Source organism: Hemicordylus capensis, chromosome 3 (genome assembly GCF_027244095.1).
Source record: "Hemicordylus capensis ecotype Gifberg chromosome 3, rHemCap1.1.pri, whole genome shotgun sequence".
Classification (NCBI taxonomy): Eukaryota; Metazoa; Chordata; class Lepidosauria; order Squamata; family Cordylidae; genus Hemicordylus; species Hemicordylus capensis.
Genome location: NC_069659.1, coordinates 15,344,327 through 15,368,010, shown reverse-complemented (window position 1 = coordinate 15,368,010; position 23,684 = coordinate 15,344,327). Strand labels below are relative to the sequence as shown.

Here is a 23,684-nt window from a genome sequence, read left to right as displayed (position 1 = left end):
CCTTTTCTTCATTAAAACGTAGTCCAGGAATGAGCAGCTTGTTAGCACTTCAGAACTAAACAGTAGCTATGGAGGCTGGGCCTGTGCATGCTTCTCTTACCACTTCTTTTCAATAAACATGTGAAGATACAAACTTAAATGCATTACTGTTCTTGAATAACGAACCCTTCCAAGTTACATAGCCTGTGCAAAACGTTCCCAGTGTCTGAACATCCGTACTTTTCATGGCCATAGAACTGATACAGAAACTGAGTTCATGTGTTCCACATAAACAAGCTTCACCTTTTTTCTACATCTCCTTGCAGGGTTTACCCCATCTCCTGTTGCTCAACCCCAGCCCTCAGCAGGCCTTAATGTTGACTTTGAATCTGTGTTTGGAAACAAAACTTCCCATGTGCCAGTGGATTCTTCTGGTAGGTGTTTTAAATGGGCACTATTCAGTTAAAAAATAAATAAATCTCAGTGTATGCAACCTTCTGAACATGCTTAGAGTATATCTTTGGATCCTGTGCCATCCTTGATTTTTATCCCAACCTTCCTCTAAGGATCTCAGGGCAACATATGTGGGACGTTCACCTCACCATTTTGTCCTCATACTACTGTATGCGGGGAAGTAGTCAAATCCTCTTGCCAAACAAGCCGTAGCAACCCCCCTCCCCACTGTGGTCTGCGCACTCTTTCCCTCTTCCCTCCCTCTCCATCATTGGCCAAGGCTGATCATGGAAGGTGGCCAACTATTCCACCACCTTCCCTTTCCTTCTTGGCACAAGAGCGGCTCCTGCCCATCCGATTCATCTGGATTGGCTTGCATCTGTGGCTGGTATGATGAGTGTTTGCTATAGCATTTGAGAGGTGTTGGGGAGGGAAGGATGGAGGAAGAGGCTTGGTCTAAGTGGGAGGGAGGGGAAAGGCAACTGTGACCCCCTCCCCACCTAATTACTTGGGATTATCTGCATTGATTGATTGATTGATTGATTGGCTGCCTGACTTCCTTAGACTAGACCTGAGGCAGTTTACATAAATTAAAACAACGAAGACAGTGGAGGGTGGGGAGAGAAGGGAAAAAGAACACACACACCCCACACACAGACACGTTAAAAACTAAATGCCTGACAAAATAGATAGGTTTTCAGGAACTTGTTAAAGACAGAAGAGAGGGAACATTATGAATCTCAGGAGGCAGAGTGTTCCATAAGGAGGGGGCCGCAACAGAGAAGGCCCTCCCATGAGCCCGGGCCCCACGTACTTCCCCTGGGCCTGGAACTCTGAGAAGGCCCACCTGAGACGACCTCACAGGGCAGGTCAAAGTTGGACGGGAGAGGCGGTCCTGAAGGTACACAGGCGCCAAACCCTGAAGGGTTTTATAGTTGATAACCAGCACCTTGAATTGGACCAGGAAGCGAACATGGTCGTTGTCATCCATCCTTTCCAACACACTTATGCAGGAGCATGCCCTGTTGGGCACAGTGGGGTTTACCTCTGAGTAAGCATACATGAGACAGTGCGATGTGGAGGGGAAGGGTCTGACTAGTAAGGCCAGCCAAATTTGTAGGCCCCTGCCTGTGATGCAAGTCAGGCTTCGTAGGCTGGCCGAAGGTCATCCAGTGAGTTTCATGACTACATGGGGATGTGAACCCTGGCCTGCCCACTCCTAGTCTGACACCACTTCACCCCACAGAGCAGCAAATTCTATTGTGGTGTTAGCCCATAAAAGCTAGAGAGCACTAAAACTTGTGCTATAATATGTACAGTAAGTGCCACAAGATCTTTTGCTGCAATAGTGAGAGTTGTTACCACTCTAGAATTTCTTCAGGATCGCCTGACTGCTGGGTGCATACAATTCTTTGGGTTAGTGCAGATGCTCCACAGAAGCCCAGTTAAAGCCTGGTCTTGCATCAAATCCTCAAGCCTTGGGAGCACATACTCCTTTCTCCATGCCTATGCAGGTGTTTGCTTCTGACTTAGACTAGAATAAACCAAGGTCTGTCGTGACATTGGAACTGACCATTCTTGGTTTAATTATAACCTAAACCACAAGTAAATGATAATGCTCAATCATGTTCATGCAGGCAGGGGAGCAGGGAGTGCATGTATGGGACCAAGCTTTAAGCATGGTTCAGAGCTTCGTCTGAGCCTGCCCTGCTTCATGGTAAGAAGGAATCAGATGTGGGCTGATATTGTCAGAATTAGAAACATGACTGCAAAATTTATCCTAAGGTACTTGCAGCTTTTCTTCAACAGTTCTGTATGTTTAAATGAAGATGTTATGTCCAGTATGGTACTGGAAATGGATTCTGATGCACTGAATAGAATTCCTTTTTATTCTTAAAGGCTTTGATGAATTAGGTGGACTCCTAAAACCAACCATGGCCTCTCAAAACCAGAGTCTTCCAGCTTCCAGAGTACCACCTAACAAATTAGTGTCTGATGATCTGGATTCATCTCTAGCCAATCTTGTGGGCAGTAAGTGTGTGTTTCTTTTTGTGCAAACCCTATCAGCCCTTCACATTTTTTTGAAGAAGAAGAAGAAAAAAGAGTTGTTTCCAATTACTTTCTGTTTTGTAACAGATTTGGGCATTGGAAACGGAACAGCAAAAAAGTAAGTATTTCTCAATCTTGCAACTTGCCATGCGTGTGAGCCTCCTCTAAGCATACCTTCACATCAGACTTGTGTGGCAAATGAGGTGGTTCAGGCTTCTTTAAAAAAAAAAGACAAAGCTGATGCGGCAAGTGGTTAGCAATGCCCTTCTTCTCCCCCACCCCCAACTTTCCAGTTCTGGATATATGGTAGTAAACCTCAAGAGGAGGAGAATACTAATAAAGTTAGTTGCAGGATGAGCCTTGAGGATCCTGGGTCTGTCCCTGTATTGCAAGAATGAGGGATCATTAATGTTCCTAGCTTCAAGACCACCAAGGCCATACCCCTTTCCTTCTCACCTTTTTGCCTTAAATCTAGTCCCCTTTTTTTTTTTGCTTACTTATGTAAAACCCGAGCCATTTTTGAGCTGGAAGTTTTAGAATGAGCACAAATGAAGATTATCTGCTTGCTTCTGAAGACCTGAGCAAGTTTCTTGAAGACGCTGAGGCTTGTAGAGAATGAAACATGAGCCATCTTTTTGTAATAGTCTTAAGATTTAAGACATTTGCTAGAAGAAGCAGCTAGAAAAGAATTCTCAACTTTTAATATGTTAAAACATTTATTTGAAGTGATGTGAATTGGACACAGCCAGGAGAAAAGAAGCTGACAGGAGGCACCAACTGGCAACCCAAAGTTGCGCCTACGACAGCTTGGAATGCTTCAACAATGGTAAGCAATTGTCATAGGTGTGAGGTGTTCTCAGAGTGTATGTAGGAAGTTGAGAATTCTGGTAGGAGATGTGAAGAAGCTGGGGAACACAGAACTCAAGGTAACAGATAGGTTTAATTGAAGTTGTATTCATGCATATTGAAGAGGCATTGGTCGTTGCTGTTGGCGCTATAAAATGGAGTTGCCTGTGTTAAAATCAGTAGCCCAGGGACTTTACTAAAATCTCAGTTGTCACTCAACCTGTATTTTAAAAATATCCTTTAGAAGGATTGAACTAATGGTGTTGAGTGATGTAAAAGGCCCGTGAATAATGTAGCTCATAATTGCCTCAAATTGTGAGGGAATCAACAGGTCTGATGTTATTTTCATCAGTTTATCTCATCGTTCCTCCCAAAGAAGGCAGCATGCATAGGGTTACTTGATCTTTATCCATAACAATGGTCTGTGCAGGGAATGTTTGGACTTGGGGGGAGTAACTAATTCAGTAGCAAACCTCCTGGCTGATTTGAACCCCATTCCTGCATACTTTTCTGTTTTGTGCCAGTTTCTTTACTCATAAAGGGATGGTTGCCCTCTTTTCCTTAATTGCAGGCTTCCTGGTTGGCCACTGTGTGAAGCAGGATGCTGGACTAGATGGGCCCTTGGCCTGATCCAGCAGGGCTTTTCTTAGGTCCTTAATTCCTCTTGAAAGGCTGCCTTGGCTGGACACTGCAACTCTACCAATAGCAGCTTTGAGGTGAAGCCTAAATAACCAAGTGTGAGAGAAACTTATTTATGGCCCAGCTTGTAGATGCCTGCTACAGACACTCTCCCTACAAAGGGGGAGGAAAAGGTCAGGAATTCCGTCAAGGGCAGAGGAAGTTTCAGTGTTCAAACTAATGGGGTTGGAAGGTACTTTTTTCTTTGCTCAAAGGCTGCAGTCTCAGTAGGATTTCTCTGCTTAGAGAGGATAGGGTAGGGGTACTCGCCATCCCGAGTATGCTTTAAAAGGTTCCATGTGCGGATCCACTTGACTGCAAGAGGCCACAAAGACACATTTGGATTGCCACTCATTTGGCTTGGCCTATGAACAGAGCTGGGCAATAGACTATTGTCTTGAAAGAGGCAGGGGGAGAGATGCTTGCTGCTAACTTCTCTGCATTGTGGCATAACTTGGGAAGGGAATTTTGGAAGGGCTCCTTGTGTTTAACCCATTGCTGCCTTGCTGTGGAATTCTGGTTTTGCCTATCTTTCATGTTCTTGGGAATGGTGGTTCATAATCACCAGCAGTGTGTGGTTTTTCTTTGTAATACAATTGCTCTGACAAGTCAGTACTTTAAGATACAACTTCTTAAAAATGCAAATATAGTACAATGGCTAGGGAGGTGGGGGAGGTTAGATACGAAAAGGTGGCTACTGATCATCCAGCCATGGTAATCTCGATTGGAAGCATCACCACCCAGCGAAGAGTCAGAGGAAAAGCTTAACATAAAGTGTTTTGCCGCTAAGCTAGTGCACAATAATGCAGGTTTAAGCCCATTCAACTTCAGTATGGCTTCAGCTGCTGGATTTGTATGGCCTTATTTCACAGCTGTTTTTGTACTTCTAAAATAAAAATGTAAGGGCTGAACTAGGCACTCTTCCAACTCTGTATGTCAATAGAGTGGAGAAGAGGCAGCGGCCAGGGTGGGTCTGACTGAGGGGAAGGCTCTAATCCCTTCTGTGCCTACAGATGCTCCCCTGCAAGCAAAGGCACTCCCTGCCCTCAAACTGTTGGAGGGGGAAATGGTTTCAAGCAGCTGGGGAGTATTTGGCAGAGGAGAACTGGTAGGAAGGAAGCGTTAAGCACCTGCTCACTCCAAATTCTCCCCTGGGGAGTGCTCCAGTCCCTCCATTACAATGGAACTGTGGCTGTGAATCCCATGTTCCCTTTGTAATGTCTAGCTCTGTTTTAACTCTTCGTGCCCAAAGGCTGCTTCTAAATAAACAATTAAACTTGCCCTTAAGACAGCTCTGCTCTTCCTAGATGGTAATATTTGAGTCTAGGTTTGCCTTTATATCAGAATGTCCTGGCTCTTTAAAAGCCAGCATGTCTGGAAAGGAGGGCTCTAGTTCAGGCAAGTGTGTGTTGCAGAATAGAGCTGAACTAAATGGTTTTAAATAACCATTGGGAAGGACTAACCCACTTCCTTTCATCTTCTGTCTTGCTCTGTGTGTTTGGATTTGATTTCCTTGTGAATGCTTTGCCTTTAATTGGTGGACTTCAGTACTTCTGAAATCCATGTTCTAGAAAGCCTGCCAACATAATGTTAAAACCATGTATGAATGCCGAGGTGGTGGTCTGGGCTCTTCAACCGTGTTGGTGTCCTTGACTAGATTTGTATTTCGTGTTTGATAAGTGCACTTGTGACTAAAATGCTCTGTGTATACTCTGTTGTAAGTACGCATTTCTAATCCAGTGTTATTGCATTATGTAATTGTTCTTCCGGGGGAAAACAGAATGGCATGCATTTTCCACAATACGTAAGTGAACAAAACTTGCAGCCTCTCTTCTTTTGCAATCCAACTGGCATGCTGATATTAACCACTGCAGCAGAATCTCATCTTCCTCCTGCTACTTCACACTTCAGAATTTCAGGCATGATGGAAACCTTGAGCAGCTTCTTGCATATTATCCAGATCTCTTGGGTATCTTGCAGGTGTCTCGACTCCAATGATGGCATGGAAAAATACTCAGATTTCCCCCCTCCTCCCTTGCTTTATACTCTGCCATTTGCTGCCAGATAGCTGGTGTGTGTGTGTGCTGCCTTTTTTTGAATGCACTTGGTGAATAAATTAAACTTTTAAAAAAAAAAAGGCACTTGTATGTGAAACTGCATGAAACCTCACAGGCTTCTGTTCAACTTCACACTCCACTATAATTCTATATTTGATTGCAAATAGGGAGAGATCAATGTGTTCCCACAACACTAAAATTGAGTAAATCTCACCACCACCACCATCATTGGTTTCCTCCCAAAGCATTAATTGTGACTTCTGAATGAGCCGTCTAAGAAGGATGCTATCTCTCATTCCAGTACAAAATGGAAAATGGTGGCTGAAATGACTCTGCCCACCAGCACAAATGGCCATTCAACCTAATTACTCATTTAGTGTCAATATTAAGAGCTAAGTAACGAAGTCACTAAGGTTTTTGATGTATTCCAAATATATGGTGAGGTAAGTCTAATAGATTGTGGGATTCCCTTTTTTACATTATATTTCTAAGGAGAGTGGGGGGTGGTATTGAATCACCTGCTTTAAACACATTAACATAACATTGTGACTGAGTTTCCTTACATCAAAAATGCTTAGTCATATAATTCATTAGCTCTGGTTACAGTGATCTCTCATTTCAGCCCAATTGGTTTCTCCTTGCATGTTACTGTTGGTCTTTCCATGAATTCTGCTCATTGTGGAGATAATCGAAGTCAGCCATGAGTGTTACAGATCAAAATCCCCGCATATGTATGTCCATATGTATGCATAATATTTTGCTTATTTAGCTGTATGGATGTAAATCACTGTCATTTCACTAACGTCAGTAACTAATAACACCCTGGGTTCCATTTGTAGTTCTCTGGGACAATAATTTTTGAACATCTGTGAAGTGGTTCTCCCTTTCCTACACCACCACCACCCCGATGCCTGGGGAAGCTTTGTTTGGAGAAGGTTCTTTTCTGCAGAAAGCAGCTTGTATAATTTATGGGCATTGTCCAGGACTATTACATGCTTAACTTCCGAGGGACTTGCACAGAAGTTCCAATGTGGATTGTGCACTTGTACAATTTCTGCTCCCTCATATCTTATAGGGGTTCCCCTGCTTTCCAAGAGTTGAGCAGTTTTTAGGAGAACACATTCAGATACTTTGACAAGAAGCATCCATCCTTAATTTGTAGATGGATCTCAAACTGATATGCATTGCTCTTGCACATTTCATAAGTGACGTACTTTAAAAAAAACAACAACAATGCCACATTGGAAGACTCCATCCCACCATCAAACTTGGACATGCTGGGAGGTATCTGTATGCATGTCAGCGGAGACTGCTTTTTCAGACTGGGTTTGGATTTGTGAAGGAGGGGACTAATCTTTATAATTGACAATGTTTGTAACTCATAGATTGACTAAAAAGACTCCAGGGTGGCTACAAGCATACTAAAAATAATAGTATTATATAAAACATGTCATCTGTTAAAAGCTTCCTATAAATATGAACTAGCAACATTTATCATAGTAGCAGAGACCAAGGAAAGGTTTAGCTTGCTCTTCCTTTTTAGAAAACCTGAAGCCTCTGCCATGGGATCCCAGTGGTCTCCCATCCGAGGACTAATTGGGTACACACCCATGTAACTTCATGCTACAGCATAAGGTGTTCCTTGACCATTCACTTCGAAAGCCATCAGGTGGTGCGGAAGTATTTCATACAGCTTTAGGAATAAATTGACAACACTGGAATTGGTTTTGGAGGAAACTTCCTAATTAAAATGTGCCCATTTGAGGATAGCAGATTCATATGACCTGTTCCACATCCCTGAGCCTCAGGAGACACCCACATCTTGTTCTAGATCAGGTTGGACACCAGCTATAGTGTGCATCTCTCTGTACTTTTGGAGCTGTGTACAGTAAAATGCTGCTGGCTCCTCTGCAAGTTTTCATGTAAGTTTTGTAATAAGATGCCAGTTTGTGGCTTGACTGCCAGCTTGTAGCTTGACTGCCAGCTTGTAGCTCAGGCAGTAATCAGCTGGCTGTTGGAAATGCTTCTTAGAGTCAAGGCTATTCATTACAGTTTTGCGAGCAATTTACCTTTTTCTACATAGCTTAACGCTCTCTTCTCTATTAGGCACCACCTGTAATGGCCTATCCTGCCACGACGCCAACAGGAATGATGGGGTATGGAATGGTTAGTAAACTTTCTAAGATTCAGTCTGAGTAATGTCGGGGATTTTATTTTGACTTGTGGCATCTTTGTTTCCATGCTGTCAGTGGTGTGTATACAGGAAGATGCTAAATAGCTAGTAGATAAAATGAAATTAATTTCAGCCCCACTTGTTTTGTGGCTCATGAGTTGGTTTTACAGGAAAATAAGTCTGGATGTTGGAGAAGATTTTTGCCACTGATCTTCCTCCCCAATCACTAGGCAACCAGATCACTTGAAAAAGTTACTGGTTGACTTCAACCATATAATCAGGTTTACATTTTCTCGAGTCCTTTGCTTCTTCTTTGCAGTGGCTTTCAGCCAGGAAGTCCTAAGGTGACAACTAAATGAGAAAACCAGTAAGGGCAAGACAACCTTCCTTGAAATCCAGTTTGGTTTTGTGTGTAGCCACAGGGAGGATGTTTTGTAGTACACTCATAAGAACAGCCCTGCCAGATCAGGCCCAAGGCAGCCCATCTAGTCCAGCATCTTGTTTCACACAGTGACCCACCAGATGCCACGGGAAGTCACAGGCAAGAGTTGAGGACATGCCCTCTCTCCTGCTGTTACTCCCCTGCAACTGGTATTCAGAGGAATCCTGTCTCTGGGGCTGAAGGTGGCCTATAGTTCTCCAACTAGTAGCCATTGATAGACCTCTTCTCCATGAAGTTATCCAAACCCATCTTGAAGCCATCCAAGTTGTTGGCTGTCACCACATCTTGTGGCAGAGAATTCCACAAGTTGATTATGAGTTGCATGAAAAAGTACTTCTGTTTGTTGGACCCAAATTTCCTACCAATCAATTTCATGGGATGACCCCTGGTTCTAGTGTTATGTGAGAGGGAGAAGAATTTCTCTCTATCCACTTTCTCCACTCTCATGCATGATTTTATAGACCTCTATCATGTCTCCCCACAGTCATCTTTTTTCTAAACTAAAAAGCCCCAGGTGTTGTAGTCTTGCCTCATAAGAAAAGTGCTGTAGGCCCCTGATCATCTTGGTTGCTCTCTTCTGCGCCTTTTCCAGTTCTACAATGCCCTTGTTTAGATATGGTGACCAGAATTGTACACAGTACTCCCAAGTATGACTGCACCGTAGTTTTGTATAAGGGCATTATAATATTAGCAGTTTTAGTTTCAATCCCTTTCCTAATGATCCCTAGCATTGAATTGGCCTTTTTCACAGGTGCCGCACATTGAATTGACATTTTCACCGAGCTGTCCCCCACGACCCCAAGATTCCTCTCCTAGTCAGTCACCGACGGCTCAGATTCCATCAGCCTTTACTTGAAGTTGGGGTTTTTTGTCCCAATGTGCATCACTTTACACTTGCTGAACCGCATTTTACACTGAACCGCATTTGCCATTTTCGTCGCCCACTCACCCAGTTTGGAGAGATCCTTTTGGAACTTGTCACAATCTGTTGTATATTTCACTAGCCTAAATAGTTTGGTATCATCTGCAAATCTGGCCACCTTGTTGCTTACCCCAACTTCTAGATCATTTATGAATAAATTAAAAAGCACCATCCGGAGTACAGATCCCTGGGGGACCCCACTTCTTACTTTTCTCCATTGTGAAAAATCTCCATTTATCCCTACCCTCTGTTACCTGTCCCTCAACCAATTACCAGTCTACACATGTACTTGCCCCCTTATCTCATGCCTGCTAAGTTTTCTCAAGAGTTTTTGATGAGGAACTGCTTTTTGGAAGTCCAAGTATATTATGTAAACTGGGTCACCTTTATCCACACACTTGTTGACACTCTCAAATAATTCCAAAAGGTTTGTGAGGCAAGATTTACCTTTGCAGAAAACATGTTGGTTCTCCCCCAGCAGGGCTTGTTCTTTTATGTGCTTTACAATTTTATCCTTGAGAAAGCTTTCCATCAATTTGCCTGGAAAAGACATTAAGCTAACAGGCCTGTAATTTCCCAGATTGCTCCTGTTTTCCCTTTTTGAAAATCAGTGTTACATTTGCTACATTCCAGTCCTCCAGTACAGAGCCTGATATATTTTGCAATTTCACATTTGAGTTCTTTGAGGACTCTTGGATGGATGCCATCTGGCCCTGGTGATTTGCTAGTCTAGTCAATTTTTCCAGACAGTTTAGAACATCAACTCTTGTCACTTCTATCTGACTCTGTTCATGTAGAGCAAGGCCTTCTATTAATTAAAAAAAAGTAGTTGCTTCCAAATTAAAAATACTTGAAGTAGTACTGATCATAAAATGTCTGATCAAAAGAGAAGTGTGTAATAACAGATTTACAAGAAAGGCAGAAACATCACGTTTTGATTAGTCACCCTCATATTTTGAGGACGGAAGTCTGAAATTTTAAGAGGCCTTCATAAACAATATTGTCTTAATCTGATGCTGGAATGAAGAATGCAAAGAAATCTGGCTTTACTGTATTGCCCTGAGTAGAATTTCCACATTTTTTTAGTTGAATGAATGAGAGAGTGTAAAGGAGAAGCTCACGATCCAATCCGAGGAAGCAGATAGAGATATGAAAGAGCAGTCCCTTGAATATGTAGGGCTCAGACCAGAAGCTTCCTGTGTTTTTGCAGGTGGCCTTAAATGCAAAGCCTGTTCCTCATATTTCATGACTTCCTCTATAGCCCAGCTAACTAAAATTGATGTGTCAGCATTTTCTGTTTTATATTGTCTGGTCCCTTTGACTTTTAAGAGTGGATGTGAAACTAATTCTGTGCTGTTCTGGATTTTTAGCCATCCCAAATGGGAGGAGTACCAGTAATGACGCAACCAACCTTAATATACAGCCAACCTGTCATGAGACCTCCAAATCCTTTTGGTCCTGTATCGGGAGCCCAGGTGGGTGCGAAACTGGACTTTAAAGCCTTAAAGTTTTAACAGCAAAGAGGCTAGCAACAAAAAAGGGCATCCATTGTATGGTTTAGTAGCCAAATATACTATGATAGCAAGTGGGCCCCCATCACACTACTTGTGCTTCAATCATTTAGCGGATTCTGCACTGGGAGTTGGTAGTCAAAGACCAAAGGGCATGAAAGTGGATGGAAAAGGTAGTAATGGTGAGGGTCAAGATGACAAGAGATCTGTATTGGTGCCTTCTGATAATGTAATTGACAGTAGTTCAGAGTTTTTGCTAAAGCCACATTTGAGAAGGGAAATGAAGAGGTAATGGTTTGGCTGTTAAGGAACAGGCATAGTAGAACCATCTGGCTATGAGAGAGAGAGAGAGAGAGAGAGAGAGAGAGAGAGAGAGAGAGAGAGAGAGGAGGCCTCCGCTATCAGCTTGGCAGGAAAAAACTGGCTCCTCTCCTTCTAGAATTGCCTTCTGTGTTTCCATTGTAAATGAGTTAGTACCTTGAATTGGCTTATTTTCCTTTTTTTCTCCTCATCCGTTTTTCATTTTGCTCAGTCTCTGAGGTTTGTAAGCTGTTGAACTATAAACTGCCTTGAGTGTTTTGGCAGAAAGGCAGTATACTAAAAACTGTTCTTTATGGACTGGAAAGAGAATGTATACATAGGTAAAAGATGAACATACAACATGAAGTAACCCAGTGGGTAATGATACAATTGATAAAATGCTGAAATAGACAAATTGCTGAGACTTGTAGCGCTCAAAGTTTCGAAGGCTTCTTCATTCAAACGAAAACCCAATATATCAGTCACTATATTATAATTTTACACTTAAAACAAAGTCCTCCTTGAGTTCAAAAGGGAGCTAGTGATCTTGAAGTCCACTTAGGATGTTAGAAATGTCTTTCTCAATCCTCAAATGAGTAATCAATCATGATTTCAACTGGACTCTTGAAATAAAGGATACAAGATACCATTGCAACAATTTAAAATCTCAAAGAACAAATACAAAGTGATCAATAATAGTTTTGCCAACACTTACTCTGTTTTTTCAAGAAGCAGAGCTTAGTAGTGCCTTACGCCTCCAGTGGCTCTCATTAGCACTAAGAAACAAAATTCATGCACGCAAAAACTGACCTCTATTGTATTATCCTTATGAATAGTTTGTGTTGGGGTTAGATTGGGTTAAAGGGTCAGGTCTGTAGTAACTGGTAGCTTTCAGTGGTGTCCAAAAGCAGTTGAGAATAGAACAAGAGTATCATTATAGTAGTAGTGCTTCAGCAGGCATCTATCTATCTATATAATTCTCCTAGGTGTGCCTTGGAATGTGCGTCCCAGCGCCAAGCTGATTGGCTGGGCGGTGGACGCACCTGATTGGCTGAGGTGCGCCCAGGCGAATTGGTTGCCGTGGCAGCGGGCCTGGCCCAGTCGCAGAGGCAAGGCAAGGCCCAGGAGGGGGGAAAGAAAGGAGGGGCAGAAGTGGCGGTGGGGAGGAGAGGTGGCTGGGCCTGGAAGCAGAGACTGGGGCAGAAGTGGGGGATGGTAACCATTGGCCCCAAAGAGCGCACAGATGCTCTGTGCTGGGTTGGCTAGTGTTTTAAATTTGTTTTAAAGAGGAGAGTGGTGGAAGAGTGTTGACCAATGCCCGGAAGAAAACTTGGCTTTTCTAGAGATCACTTCAGACACAACCATTTTTTTCCACAAATAGTACTGCTGTGTACAAGGCAGCAAGCTTGCTGCATATATTAGCACTAGTGGATGGTGTGTATGCCATTGTTTAGCTGCTTGTACACATTCTGGGAAGCAGAGGCCACTGAGAGCTTCCCTTGGCATGCCAGGAGCACAAGTGATGTTTGTACAGTTTGGAGCAAACGTTTCACTGTGAAATTGACCCTGACTTGTTTTTGTAAAAAGTTAGTTCATATAATCCCATTTTTAGATGGGACTGTTGTAGAACAGAAGTATTTCTACTTGATTACTTTCTCCCAAAGTCTTGCCCATTTTATCCTACAAACTGCTGCTTCTTGGTTGCTTTCTCCTATTCCATACCCTGCCCTTGTGCAAAACTTTGGTTCCTGCCCTACGTTTCAGCTGTGGCTGCTTTCTTGCCACTTATGTGAACTTATTCCAGAATTTAAAGTGATCCAGAACAGCAGACACACATTTTTAATCATTTAACTGTCATAGCTGTGAGTAATGGAGTTGAGTTTAAGCCATTAATGCAAGTCTTTCAAATCTGCAACAAGTTAGAGAACCATGGCACAGATGCAGTTCAGATTTATTCTCCTCAGCTAGCATGCTTCAAGTGAGCATAGTTCGACAGCCCCTGCTGCAAACCGTTCACTTCAGTGGCACTTCCAAGATAGAGCTCCTGATGAAATGGGTGCAAATTATTGGGCAGATTGCACCCATCAACAACTTGTTGAATCCCAAGTCATGAATTCAGTAATATAACAGGGAATGAAGGTTAGAGGGGTGTGAGTATGTTTAAAGAGGTATGTTAACTTTAAACATATTGGTGTATATTCTACTGTCTGGTATGGAAGAAAGTCTGATTTCCTGAGATGCAAATTGTTCCCTGAGTCTGTTTATAGTGCCTCACTACAGTGAGGGGAATCAAAGGAGTGTTCACCACGTATAGTGAACACTTGGTGTGGTGTGGTCCCAGAAGGACATACAACATGTCTCTTTCTGAACAAGTATGTAGATCCTGACGGTGTCTGATGTGTAAAGAAATTGGCTTTCTTTGGAAAAGTCAACTCTTGTTGGAAGTGCACTCTTAATTGAAGCAGTTGCTGAGTTTGCTGCTGGATTGAGCAGTTTGTCATTCCTCTTTACACTCGGTTTCCCTTTGCTGATGTCAGATTTATTAGGGTTTCTTGGGGAGAGAACAAAGTCCTGTTGTGGGGGCCTACTGGCTGTTGTGAGTACTGGCAGTGTTCTGGCCTGCACTCCATCTCCTGTACCTGCACACTAGAGGCATTGTGTCCCCTGCGCCTGCTGTGGAGTCCTGACAGAGCATTTCCTTTCGGGTGACCTGTTGGTGTTGGCAGGTCTTTTGTTAGCTAAGCTGCACGAGTGGGAGTGCTTTCTGCGTAACATGAACCAAACGTGTTGAAAAACTAACTTGAGTGGGTGAGCCGCGACTTCCGTCAGTGCCACGGAGGTGAAAGAGGCCATTCATGGCACTTTCCCCCACCCCTTTTCTGCATTATCTCCTCTGCCCCATGTATGCTTCCCTTTCTCTTCCATAACCTGCTTGCTCATCTCCAAACACGCCATACTGGAAACGCCATTTAGTTTGTCTTGTCCTACTCCTCAGTCCCGTAGACTCACATGAGTGTATCCCAGTTTATACAGGAGCTTGTGGACAAGCTTCCATTTGATGAGAAGCCTCTGGGAAATTGTAGCAGCAAGTAGTTAGAACAGCTTCCACAGTCACCTGTGGAGAACTTGCCTGCTCCTTGAAGCAGATAGGAAGAGGGAGATTCTCTTCCTTACAAGTCTTATTGGGGATGAGGTTGGCTGAATATGTGTGTGCACAGATTGCTCAGTGAGGCACACCGTTGGGTAGAGGGAGCCATCTTTTGTGCTTCATGCAGCATGTGCCCTAAAAGAATGGAAAGAGCAGAATCCATCTCTGTTCTCTTTGACTGTCCAGTTATGTCTGCCGTCCTCTGAGCCGGGCAAACTGAGACAACCAAAGCCGGGGAAAGAACAGGTTTGAATCCATAATGCTACTTCAGGCATGCCTGAAGCTTTCCAGTAGCAATGTACTTTGCTGTTAAGAGCAACTCATCTTCCCTCCTTACCTCCAAATTAAGGTTTGCCATAAAAAGGGAGATAGTGGATTATAAACAGCATGTAGATCTCATTAGGTAGCTCCTTTGAACCTGGCCCTTCTGGCACACTTGGGAGTACCACCATTGAACTTGGTGGGACATCTCACTAAATAAATCTGCATAGGTTGCTCTTGGTGAGTTCTGGGAGAGGTGAATTAGCAAGTAGCTCTTGTGACTGGGTGCCTATCCTTCCCACGCCCCCAGAGGCACTGCACACTCCTCTGGCCACCTGTGTGTAGATGGAATAAATTGTTAGGTTATACTGTAGGATTGAAAGATTCTAAAAATGCTCTGCTGATGGATTATATTGATCCTGCCTAGGCAATGAGGATTGTGCCTTGTCAATTAGAACAGTTGCTTTCACTATTTTAAAGGCAGAAAGCAGAGCTTGTAAGAACTTGTACAGTAGTCAAGCACTTCAAAGCATGATGAAGGAAACAATTAGATCCAGCACTGCTGAGCTATGGAGAATTGCTTGGCCTAAACAGTCCTGGAAAAACTATTGTGAGTTAGCATAAGATGTCCCTCCATGACACATGAGTGAAAGATGGGCTGTCAAAGATGGAACAGCCACAGTGGAAGAAGCTCTTGTACCAAAACATTTGGCAAGTCAAGTCCACGGTATGAGAGTGGGCCACTTTAATGGACCACACTACATAGACATCCTCCTAGTCATTGGGGTGGATTTGCATCTAGCTTACTAGCAGGGAGCAACTCGGTGTGAGGGAGAGAAACAGGAGTAGAGGCTCTGTGCTGCAGAGAGAGCCCATGAGTCTGGCTGTGCTGTCAAGGGGTGCTTCAAATATCTGCTTAAACAGCTTGCAAATTCAGGTCAACAATCCACTGAATGTAAATCTTGCTGGTTAAGGCGGCTTTGGAGGCTAACTTCAAGTGCTGATGCTGTTGGCCATTGTCTCCAGTTGGATCTTTTAAATAATATATTGGAAAGATCTGCCCCATTGGCTAAGTGTTAATGATTTTTGCCAGCCAAGATCTGCCCCATTGGCTAAAGTGTTAATGATTTTTGCCAGCCACGCTGAGGAGTTTACTTTTGTTCTGAAAAATCCCCTAACTTGCTTCTGCATCTATCATGTACCATTTGGAGGACGTCTTAACTTCGCATGGAGTCAGACGTTGATTTTTCTCTTAACCCACCCACCTCAGCCCTAACAACTTTTCTTAAGCCTCCTCTCCATCATTGCATTTTCTGCTTTCATATTTCTGTCATTGAGGCCTTCTTTTTCTCTTTCCCTCTGCCATCTTTTCTCCCAGCTGTCTGCAGCATCCAGCCCATCCACTCAGAGTCCTCACAGAGCTTCAGGAAAGGATCCTTTTGCAGAACTCTCTCTCCAGGATTTCTTGTAGAACAACTTAGGTATTGCATGTCCACTCTGGGGGCACTGGCATCTCAGATCCCACACAAGGCGGCTTCAGGAGGCATAGCCACTTTGTGGGGAACATGAGCACCTCCCTTGGCATACTTGCTGCATTAAAATAACACAGTTGGGGGCTCTGGAAATATGCATGTTGTCATTGTGGCTGGATGTAAACTATGGCAGCTAATGTGGGATGCAGTAGCAGCTTGAATAAAAATCCTCAGGATTTTGGCTTGTGACTTTTAAGTAAGCTACTGAAGGCGCCATAGCTCAGCGGTACAGCCCATGTTATCCATGCAGAGTCGCCAGCATCTCCTGTCAGAACTCCTGGGTGATAACCTTTCTCTGCCCAAGACCCCAAAGAGTTTTTGCCAATCAGATTAGACAAATCTGGACTAGATAGGCCAGTAATCTGGCTCAGTACAAAACCGCTTTGTATGTATGTTCAGTTGCAATATTAGGCTTTAGCACAAAATTAAAGCTACTGCTGACAATTCCAAAGGGAAAGGACTTGGTGGTTTGAACCTAGATGATCTTCAAGAAGCATACTTGAGGATCAGGAATAGAACCTTTGGACATGACTAAATGAGTTGGTGGACCACATATTGAAACAAAGTCACAGGCCAAATTCTAATCACCCAGAAAGTGCACCTTGTTTCCTTTTGCCAAGCCCTCAGAAGGAGAGTCCCCCTTTCCTTCGGCACTCCCTGTGGAGCCTCCGAGGTCTAAAGTCCTAGGCTGTTCTTATCCTGGATGCATGACTCGAAGGGGAAAATGCTTCTGTTCCTGAAGCAATCTGTAATCTCCCTTTGCACTCTCAAGATGTTGCTCTCTGTACTGTGACTCCATTGTCACCTGCAGAACAAACCTGTTATATCCTCATCCGTCTCCCATCCTTGTATGCAACTCACAAGTGTTACAGCCCACACACTGAACTCCTAATTGCGCTAGAGGATGACACAAATGCAACAACTACCATGGCAGAGCATGCTGAATATGGCAGAATACAGCCTATACATTTTGATAGGAAAGCACCTCTAAAAAGCTTATCCTTTATTATATAGAGACCATGATACCGTCACTATATTGCTGGTCAACCACCTTCATGTTTATATCAATGGATAGTTCAAGGAGATCTCGGGGTGGGGTGGAGGGTGTTTCATTTGTGAGCAACCAGGTAATACTGACACCTTCTTGTCTCCTCAGATCCAGTTCATGTAATCGTGCCAGATGGAGGGGTCGAGAACAGTTCCAGAAAGACACGTGCTCAACAGCTAAACCTTCCTTCCTTTCAGCCAAATCAAAACTGATGTATCTTAAACTCTCTCTTTTTCCAGTAAAATCACAAAAGGCTTACAACATAGTGGTGGGGCACTGATATAGGGAAGCCTCAGCAATCCGTATAAAGCCAAGAATTGCCACAATTCTGGTGTGGGATCTTCTTCTTTTCCCCTCCTGGTGATGTAACACCATCTGTTTAACAACCTCAATTGATAACACAAAAAGAGAGTCCTCTTATTCCTGCTCCGAAGGGTAAAACGTGTACCTGGAACTGCTGCTTGGAACCAAGAGATGAGCGTCCTTTTACCGTTAACTCCAATGACTTTCTCTAGGGGATCAAATCCTAACTCTAATTCTACAGTTTTTCTCCTTCAGTCATCACAAATGTTAGACCCAATAATGAAAAGTTTAACTTTAAAAAAAAAAGAATTATATATTCCATTTGCATAGACATTCCTTTATGTATTATTGTTTGTATTTATTTATGATTATCAATTTAACAATGTATCTCAAAGCCTCCATTGTGGAGAAATGAGTGTGGATGTATACAGTATGTCTCCTTTCAGGTTTTTTTTATTTTCCTTTTATTCACAAGAACTATTCCAGTTTCAGAGTGCATCTTCACCTAAAATGCACCCAAACACATAGAGCACTAAGTACATTCAGAAGTCCGAAAACACCAATTGTCAGATCTCCACAGACATTAGAGGTGTCAATATATTCAGCCATCAATTTGATTAAGGATTTTGGCAAGGAGGGTAAACAGCTGACCGCTACGGGGAGCAGCAGCACAGTACTTCTCGACTGGGCGTTGGTGCTTCGGGGAGAACTTTCCTTGCTTTGTGCTTGGCATGTCATTATCTTACACTTGACGTACGGCCTTTCCAAAATGAATGAGAGGAATTGCTTTCACTTTTAGAGACTTTCCTTCTTCTCTGTACAAAAAAACCAAACTTCTGAGGTATTATGTAGAGAAAGAAAACACACGCCTTGATCTTTTTTCTTCATTTGGCTAGTGCCATCTCCATGATTATGTACCGTGAAATAGAGTAAAATCTCAGAAGGGGAGTAGTGTCTTTACTAAGGGCATGATTCACCATGATGATCTCTTATGCCAGCTCTATGCAGTTCAGTGGGGGCTTGCACAAGAAAACATTCCAATGGATCAGGCTCTAAATGTGTAGGGATTCTTTTAGTTTTTCTGCAGAATTTGAAGCAGCGCTGTTGATCGGTGCTTTGTGTAAATACATCATACCAGTTTGGGTGGCATCTGGGGCCTTAAGAAGGATAGTCGAAGGCATGAAAGCAATTCTGTACATGAATTAAGCATACTTGCTGCATTGTCTCCGCAGATTCTATTTTTGTTTAAAATGTTAAAATGTACGTTAGCAAAAAAAGGGTGGATTTTCAAATAAAATGCAGCTTCCACAGAACTTTTGTTATAGTATGAAGGTCTGAAATGGTAGTTTCCTGGCTTTTTCTGAGCAATTGCAAAGTAAAAGTGTGCTTTGGTTACTGAAACAATGTGCAACTGATGCGGTGGGTATTTCATACCAGCAGCTACAGATTGACCTCCCTGCTGCTTTCTCTACTTTGCCCATCTTGGTGGTAGTAATGGGAGCTTAAAGGTTGACTGCTGAGGATGCTGTGCTTGTAGGAGGTCATGGTCGTCCTAGCTTTCTGCATTTCCAAACACTCCCAAATTCTGTGGTCAGGTAAACTTGCAATTAAGGGGGTTATGACAGAATCCATCCCAGGTATCAACTTTGCCAGGTTCAGCCCATCTTTGATTTGGTTCAGCTAAACATTAGGATCTGTTGAGACTTTGTACTGAGGTGGTAAACCTGTTTGGCCTTCATCACTTCAGATAGCAGGTGTGGGGCGGGGGGGCTGCTCACACGATTGAATCCATACACATTCCCTATACATGTCCAGAAGAGGAAACTAAGATCCTGCTCCCCAGTGCTTGGCTTTCTAGGTAGTGTGTGTCATTTGTATAGAAGAGCGTTCTGCAATGGCAGACCTACAAACAGGTTTTTCATCCTGAGAAGAACTAGATTTAACTCTCTTGGTGTTTTGATCACAAGTTAAAGTAGTCCTATCTCAGCTAGTAGACTTAATAGAGCTCTTCTGGCTATAAGGAGGTAGGCTACTACATGCAAGAACGTCAGCCTACATAGCTAAGTTGTTGGAACTCGACAATCCAGTTCTGTTCTATCCACCAGCACTGTAGGCTCAGTTCAAGGGCTGATTGCTTCAGAAATTGCACTTACTAAAAAGAACAGAACTTACATATAGTGTTGCTTGGTGTGTTTAAAAAACAACAACCATCTTCTCCCCCTGTACTAATCTTCACAGGGATGTTCAATGTCAACTGTAAGTTCAAAGCCACTTTGATTTGCCCAAAGCAGCAGCATTTGTGCTGAAGACTCGAGCATGTTGTGTCCCACCTACTTCTTGGCCCTGACTCTTAATCTCTCATGCCCAACTTGCACTGTGTTTCTCATTTATATAGAGACTGCCTTTTGCAGAGATGTTACAAATGCCCCCTTAGCTTACCTTGCCCTTGAACTGCATTTGTGTGCATGAAGAGTGTGTTGCTTCTGAAATCCTGCTATAGCAATAAGCAGCCAAGCTTGGCCTAACCTTACTGTGTGAAAGGAGCTCTGTCACCCTCTTTGTTCTGCATAGATCTTCCATTGTCTAGCACGGGGCTGCTCAACTTCGGATCCCCTGCAGATGTTGGCCTACAATTCCCGTAATCCCTAGCTATTGGCCACTGTGATTGGAGATTATGGGAGTTGTAGTCCAAGAACAGCTGGGGGGCCCTAAGTTGAGCAGGCCTGCTCTAGCAAGAACAACCTCAACCATTGCAAGTGGGAAGGCAGGTATTGTTTTCATTGAAGTAAACAGAGTAGTTGCGATTAGGAAAATAAATAACTTGAAAGCCTAGATTAGCAGGAAGGAATCCATGGACTGCTTGTGGGCTGCAGACTGTTTTGGATTTCTTTAAAACAAGAATTTTTCAATTCTGCTTTCTGCTGTTTCAGCATGGTTGGAAATGTTGTAGACTGTATCACTGGCTGCAGCTGGTTTTACATCAGATTTAACTATACTTAATACCAATTAATACAGTGAATCTGATCTTTTATCAGGCTGCAAACACATCAGTTGTAAAGGGGTGAAGCTTACATAAGCTCTTGGCATCACAGTCTTAATTCAAGATTGCTGATTGCAATTAAAAATATCCCCATCAAGATCTCCTAGCTAGCACCCTATCGCCATACTGTGCCTTTGCTTTGAATCTGACTGTAACGTTGTTGGGGTTGGACACACAAATGCACACACTTGGACATGGTGACAAACAAAATCACCCAAATAGATCTGCCCAAAAGGAAACATCAGTCAAAGCTGCTAGTCTTTTATATCCTGTATGCCTAGGATTGTACGCAGACCTCTTAAGGTATTTTGTCTTGGGTGCAAAATCCAATTTGGCTAAATAGAACTGGCTTGCATCCTTTGGAGCATGGATCATTCAAGCATGGTGGATATGGATCAGCATTTACCTTGTACTAAAAAGACAGTACACACTCAAGTGCTTTGTCAGCATTGTCCCTAAAAGTGGCAAGGGAATCGTGCCACATCCTGCTTATGCAAATTTCTGGCCAGGTGCAGCCATTTAGTAGCATGATTGAGGCAACTGGTCTGCAGTGTGTGTGTCTATGCATTCATACATCATTCATTCATTCAATTTCTATACCACCCTTCCAAAAATGGCTCAGGGCGGTTTACACAAAGAAATAACAAACAAATAAAATGGAACCCTGTCCCTGAAGGGCTCACAATCTAAAAAGAAACATAAGATAGACAACAGCAACAGTCACTGGAGGTCCTGTGCTGGGGGTGGACAGGGCCAGTTACTCTCCCCCTGCTAAATAAAGAGAATCACCACATTAAAAGGTGCCTCTTTGCCAAGTTAGCAGGAGTCATAATGGCAAATGACACATTCCTAGACTAGCTTTCTTCCATTATTGGACTGCAAGTGCTGTGTGTTGGGTTCCTAGATGGTCTGTCATCCAGGCACTGAACAGCGTCAGACCTGCTTAATTTCAGCTAGGTTGCTGCATCAATGACTTGGGCTACTTTAATACACAATGGTTCTTATTCGCCCACTGCCAGATTATGCATGCATTGAACATACGATCACAATAGAGTGTTTCTAATACTGTGCAGAGCCATGGAAGTGGAAGGAACATTGCACCTTAGGAAAGAGCAGAGCTGTAGGACCTCGTGCTACAATACCATGGCTGGGGGCCAAAGAGCTACTTTAGGTGGCTTGGATAAGTGCCATCAACTTTTTTTTACAGCAGACTCCCATATCATGCACAAGCTTTCCTTATTGTTCAGAAGTTTGCCTGCAGTGTGGACTGCTATATGAAACATGCAAGCAAAAAAGCCCCCTGGCCACACAGAGAGGCAATTGCTCTTGGATCCAGGATCCACCTCTTCATGTAAATAATGGAAACGCTGCATTTCCTTCCCAGGAGCCTTTGCCGTTTCAAAGTGATCACTGATGCTTTTGCCTGAGGCTCCCTTTTCCTACCAGTATATTTAATCCCTACCCCCTTTCCTTTATTTTTCTCTGCACAGGCTGGTTTGGCTTGACACTGCTGCTACTAAGTGCAGGAAAAGGGATGAATGAGCTGCACAACAGAGGATCTCCTGGGTCAGTTAGAGAGGGGTGCTATTGTCCATCTCTAACATCCTTCTGCACTTTCTAGTTAATCGTGCATGTGTGTGAGAGAGAACTCAGCTTTTAAAAAAAAAAAAAAACTCCAGCAGCAAACAATGTTGCTCCATTTCACACAGCCTCTGGCTTTCTCCCCAGCCTTTCTAGCAGCTGCTGTTCCACATTCCCTTCATTCTACAAGGAAGCAGAGTGCTTGTGAAAAGGACCGTGTGTTGCTTTACTTGTGGGCATGACCACCATCAGTTCTGGAGTAGGATGCATCTGCTGTCTGCACTGGTGCTTTCAGGGGAAACAGCCAGGTTTCCTACAATTGGTGGTGGAGCAGCAGCAGTTTGGTGTTGAAGTCCGAAGCCTACATTGTTGGTCTACTCAGCCAAGGGTTGCGACCCTTTCCTTTTTCTGCCAAGGGAACTGTTTTTCACAGCTGTGCCTGCAAGAGCTCTTCCCAAAAGGGAAATCATTAAAGTGGAATTAATGAAAAGGCAGGGGTGGGGGTGCTCCCACCGAAGCTCTGTGGGTTGGAGACTGGTCTCTCACCTGTTCCTCTGCATGGTTGCTTGGATAGATTTTCAACTCTGACACAACACATTCTGTGCAAAAGAGGGCCAGCCTCACCCTGAGGCACTAAGGCAGTTTCGCCCTTAGCCTCTATGCCAGGGACTCCCAGCTTTGGGTCTCCAGATGTTGTTGGACTACAACCTCCATCATCCCCAGCCACAAGGGCTGGATTATGGGAGTTGTCGTCCAGCATCTGGAGAGCCCAGGTTGGGAACGCCTGTTCTATGCGACACTAGTTTTCTCATCAGTTCTAGCTATTGACATTTTGCCTGCTGAGCAAGTGGGTCCTCCATAGCCCTTTACCTCTCATCCCAGCTTGCCTAAAGGGTGAGGGATGTGCTAGTTGTTCCTTCTTACTCTCCCTTGCCTCAGTTGGCCTCTACGTATTATTATTTTGCTTTCTAAATTAAAGCTGGGGCCATTCAGACATGAGACATGAGGGGCTTTCACACTTTGCCTTTGCTGGGGCCCCAGTTCAGATCAGGTTCTCCCTCATAAGTCCCTGGTGGCGCAGTGGTAAAACAGCCGCCCTGTAACCAGAAGGTTACAAGTTCGATCCTGACCAGGGGCTCAAGGTTGACTCAGCCTTCCATCCTTCCGAGGTCGGTAAAATGAGTACCCAGAATGTTGGGGGCAATATGCTAAAATCATTGTAAACCGCTTAGAGAGCTCCGGCTATAGAGCGGTATATAAATGTAAGTGCTATTGCTATTGCTATAACTGCTCCTGGACCCAAAGCTCTCCTTGGTTTTTCAGGTGGAGGCGCTGGCTGGGAGTGCTTTTTATCAGCTTCG

At 43.6% G+C, this 23,684-nt stretch overlaps 1 protein-coding gene across 12 annotated transcripts in view; it reads left to right on the top strand.

The window, feature by feature from the left end:
• The window catches only part of PICALM (phosphatidylinositol binding clathrin assembly protein), a 101,897-nt gene extending 82,882 nt beyond the window's left edge, over nt 1-19,015 (top strand). For 8 of the 12 annotated variants that reach the window (XM_053305417.1, XM_053305412.1, XM_053305419.1 and 5 more), the window contains 9 exons: nt 306-413; nt 2,332-2,463; nt 2,569-2,599; nt 3,208-3,307; nt 5,786-5,809; nt 8,169-8,228; nt 10,970-11,074; nt 16,198-16,300; nt 17,508-19,015. In XM_053305417.1, coding sequence (XP_053161392.1) covers nt 306-413; nt 2,332-2,463; nt 2,569-2,599; nt 3,208-3,307; nt 5,786-5,809; nt 8,169-8,228; nt 10,970-11,074; nt 16,198-16,290 — 653 coding nt within the window. In that variant the 3' untranslated portion in view covers nt 16,291-16,300; nt 17,508-19,015. The remainder of the gene's footprint in view (nt 1-305; nt 414-2,331; nt 2,464-2,568; nt 2,600-3,207; nt 3,308-5,785; nt 5,810-8,168; nt 8,229-10,969; nt 11,075-16,197; nt 16,301-17,507) is intronic. The other 4 variants (XM_053305414.1, XM_053305425.1, XM_053305423.1 and 1 more) reach the window with 2 other exon arrangements.
• The last annotated feature ends 4,669 nt before the right edge of the window (nt 19,016-23,684 follow it).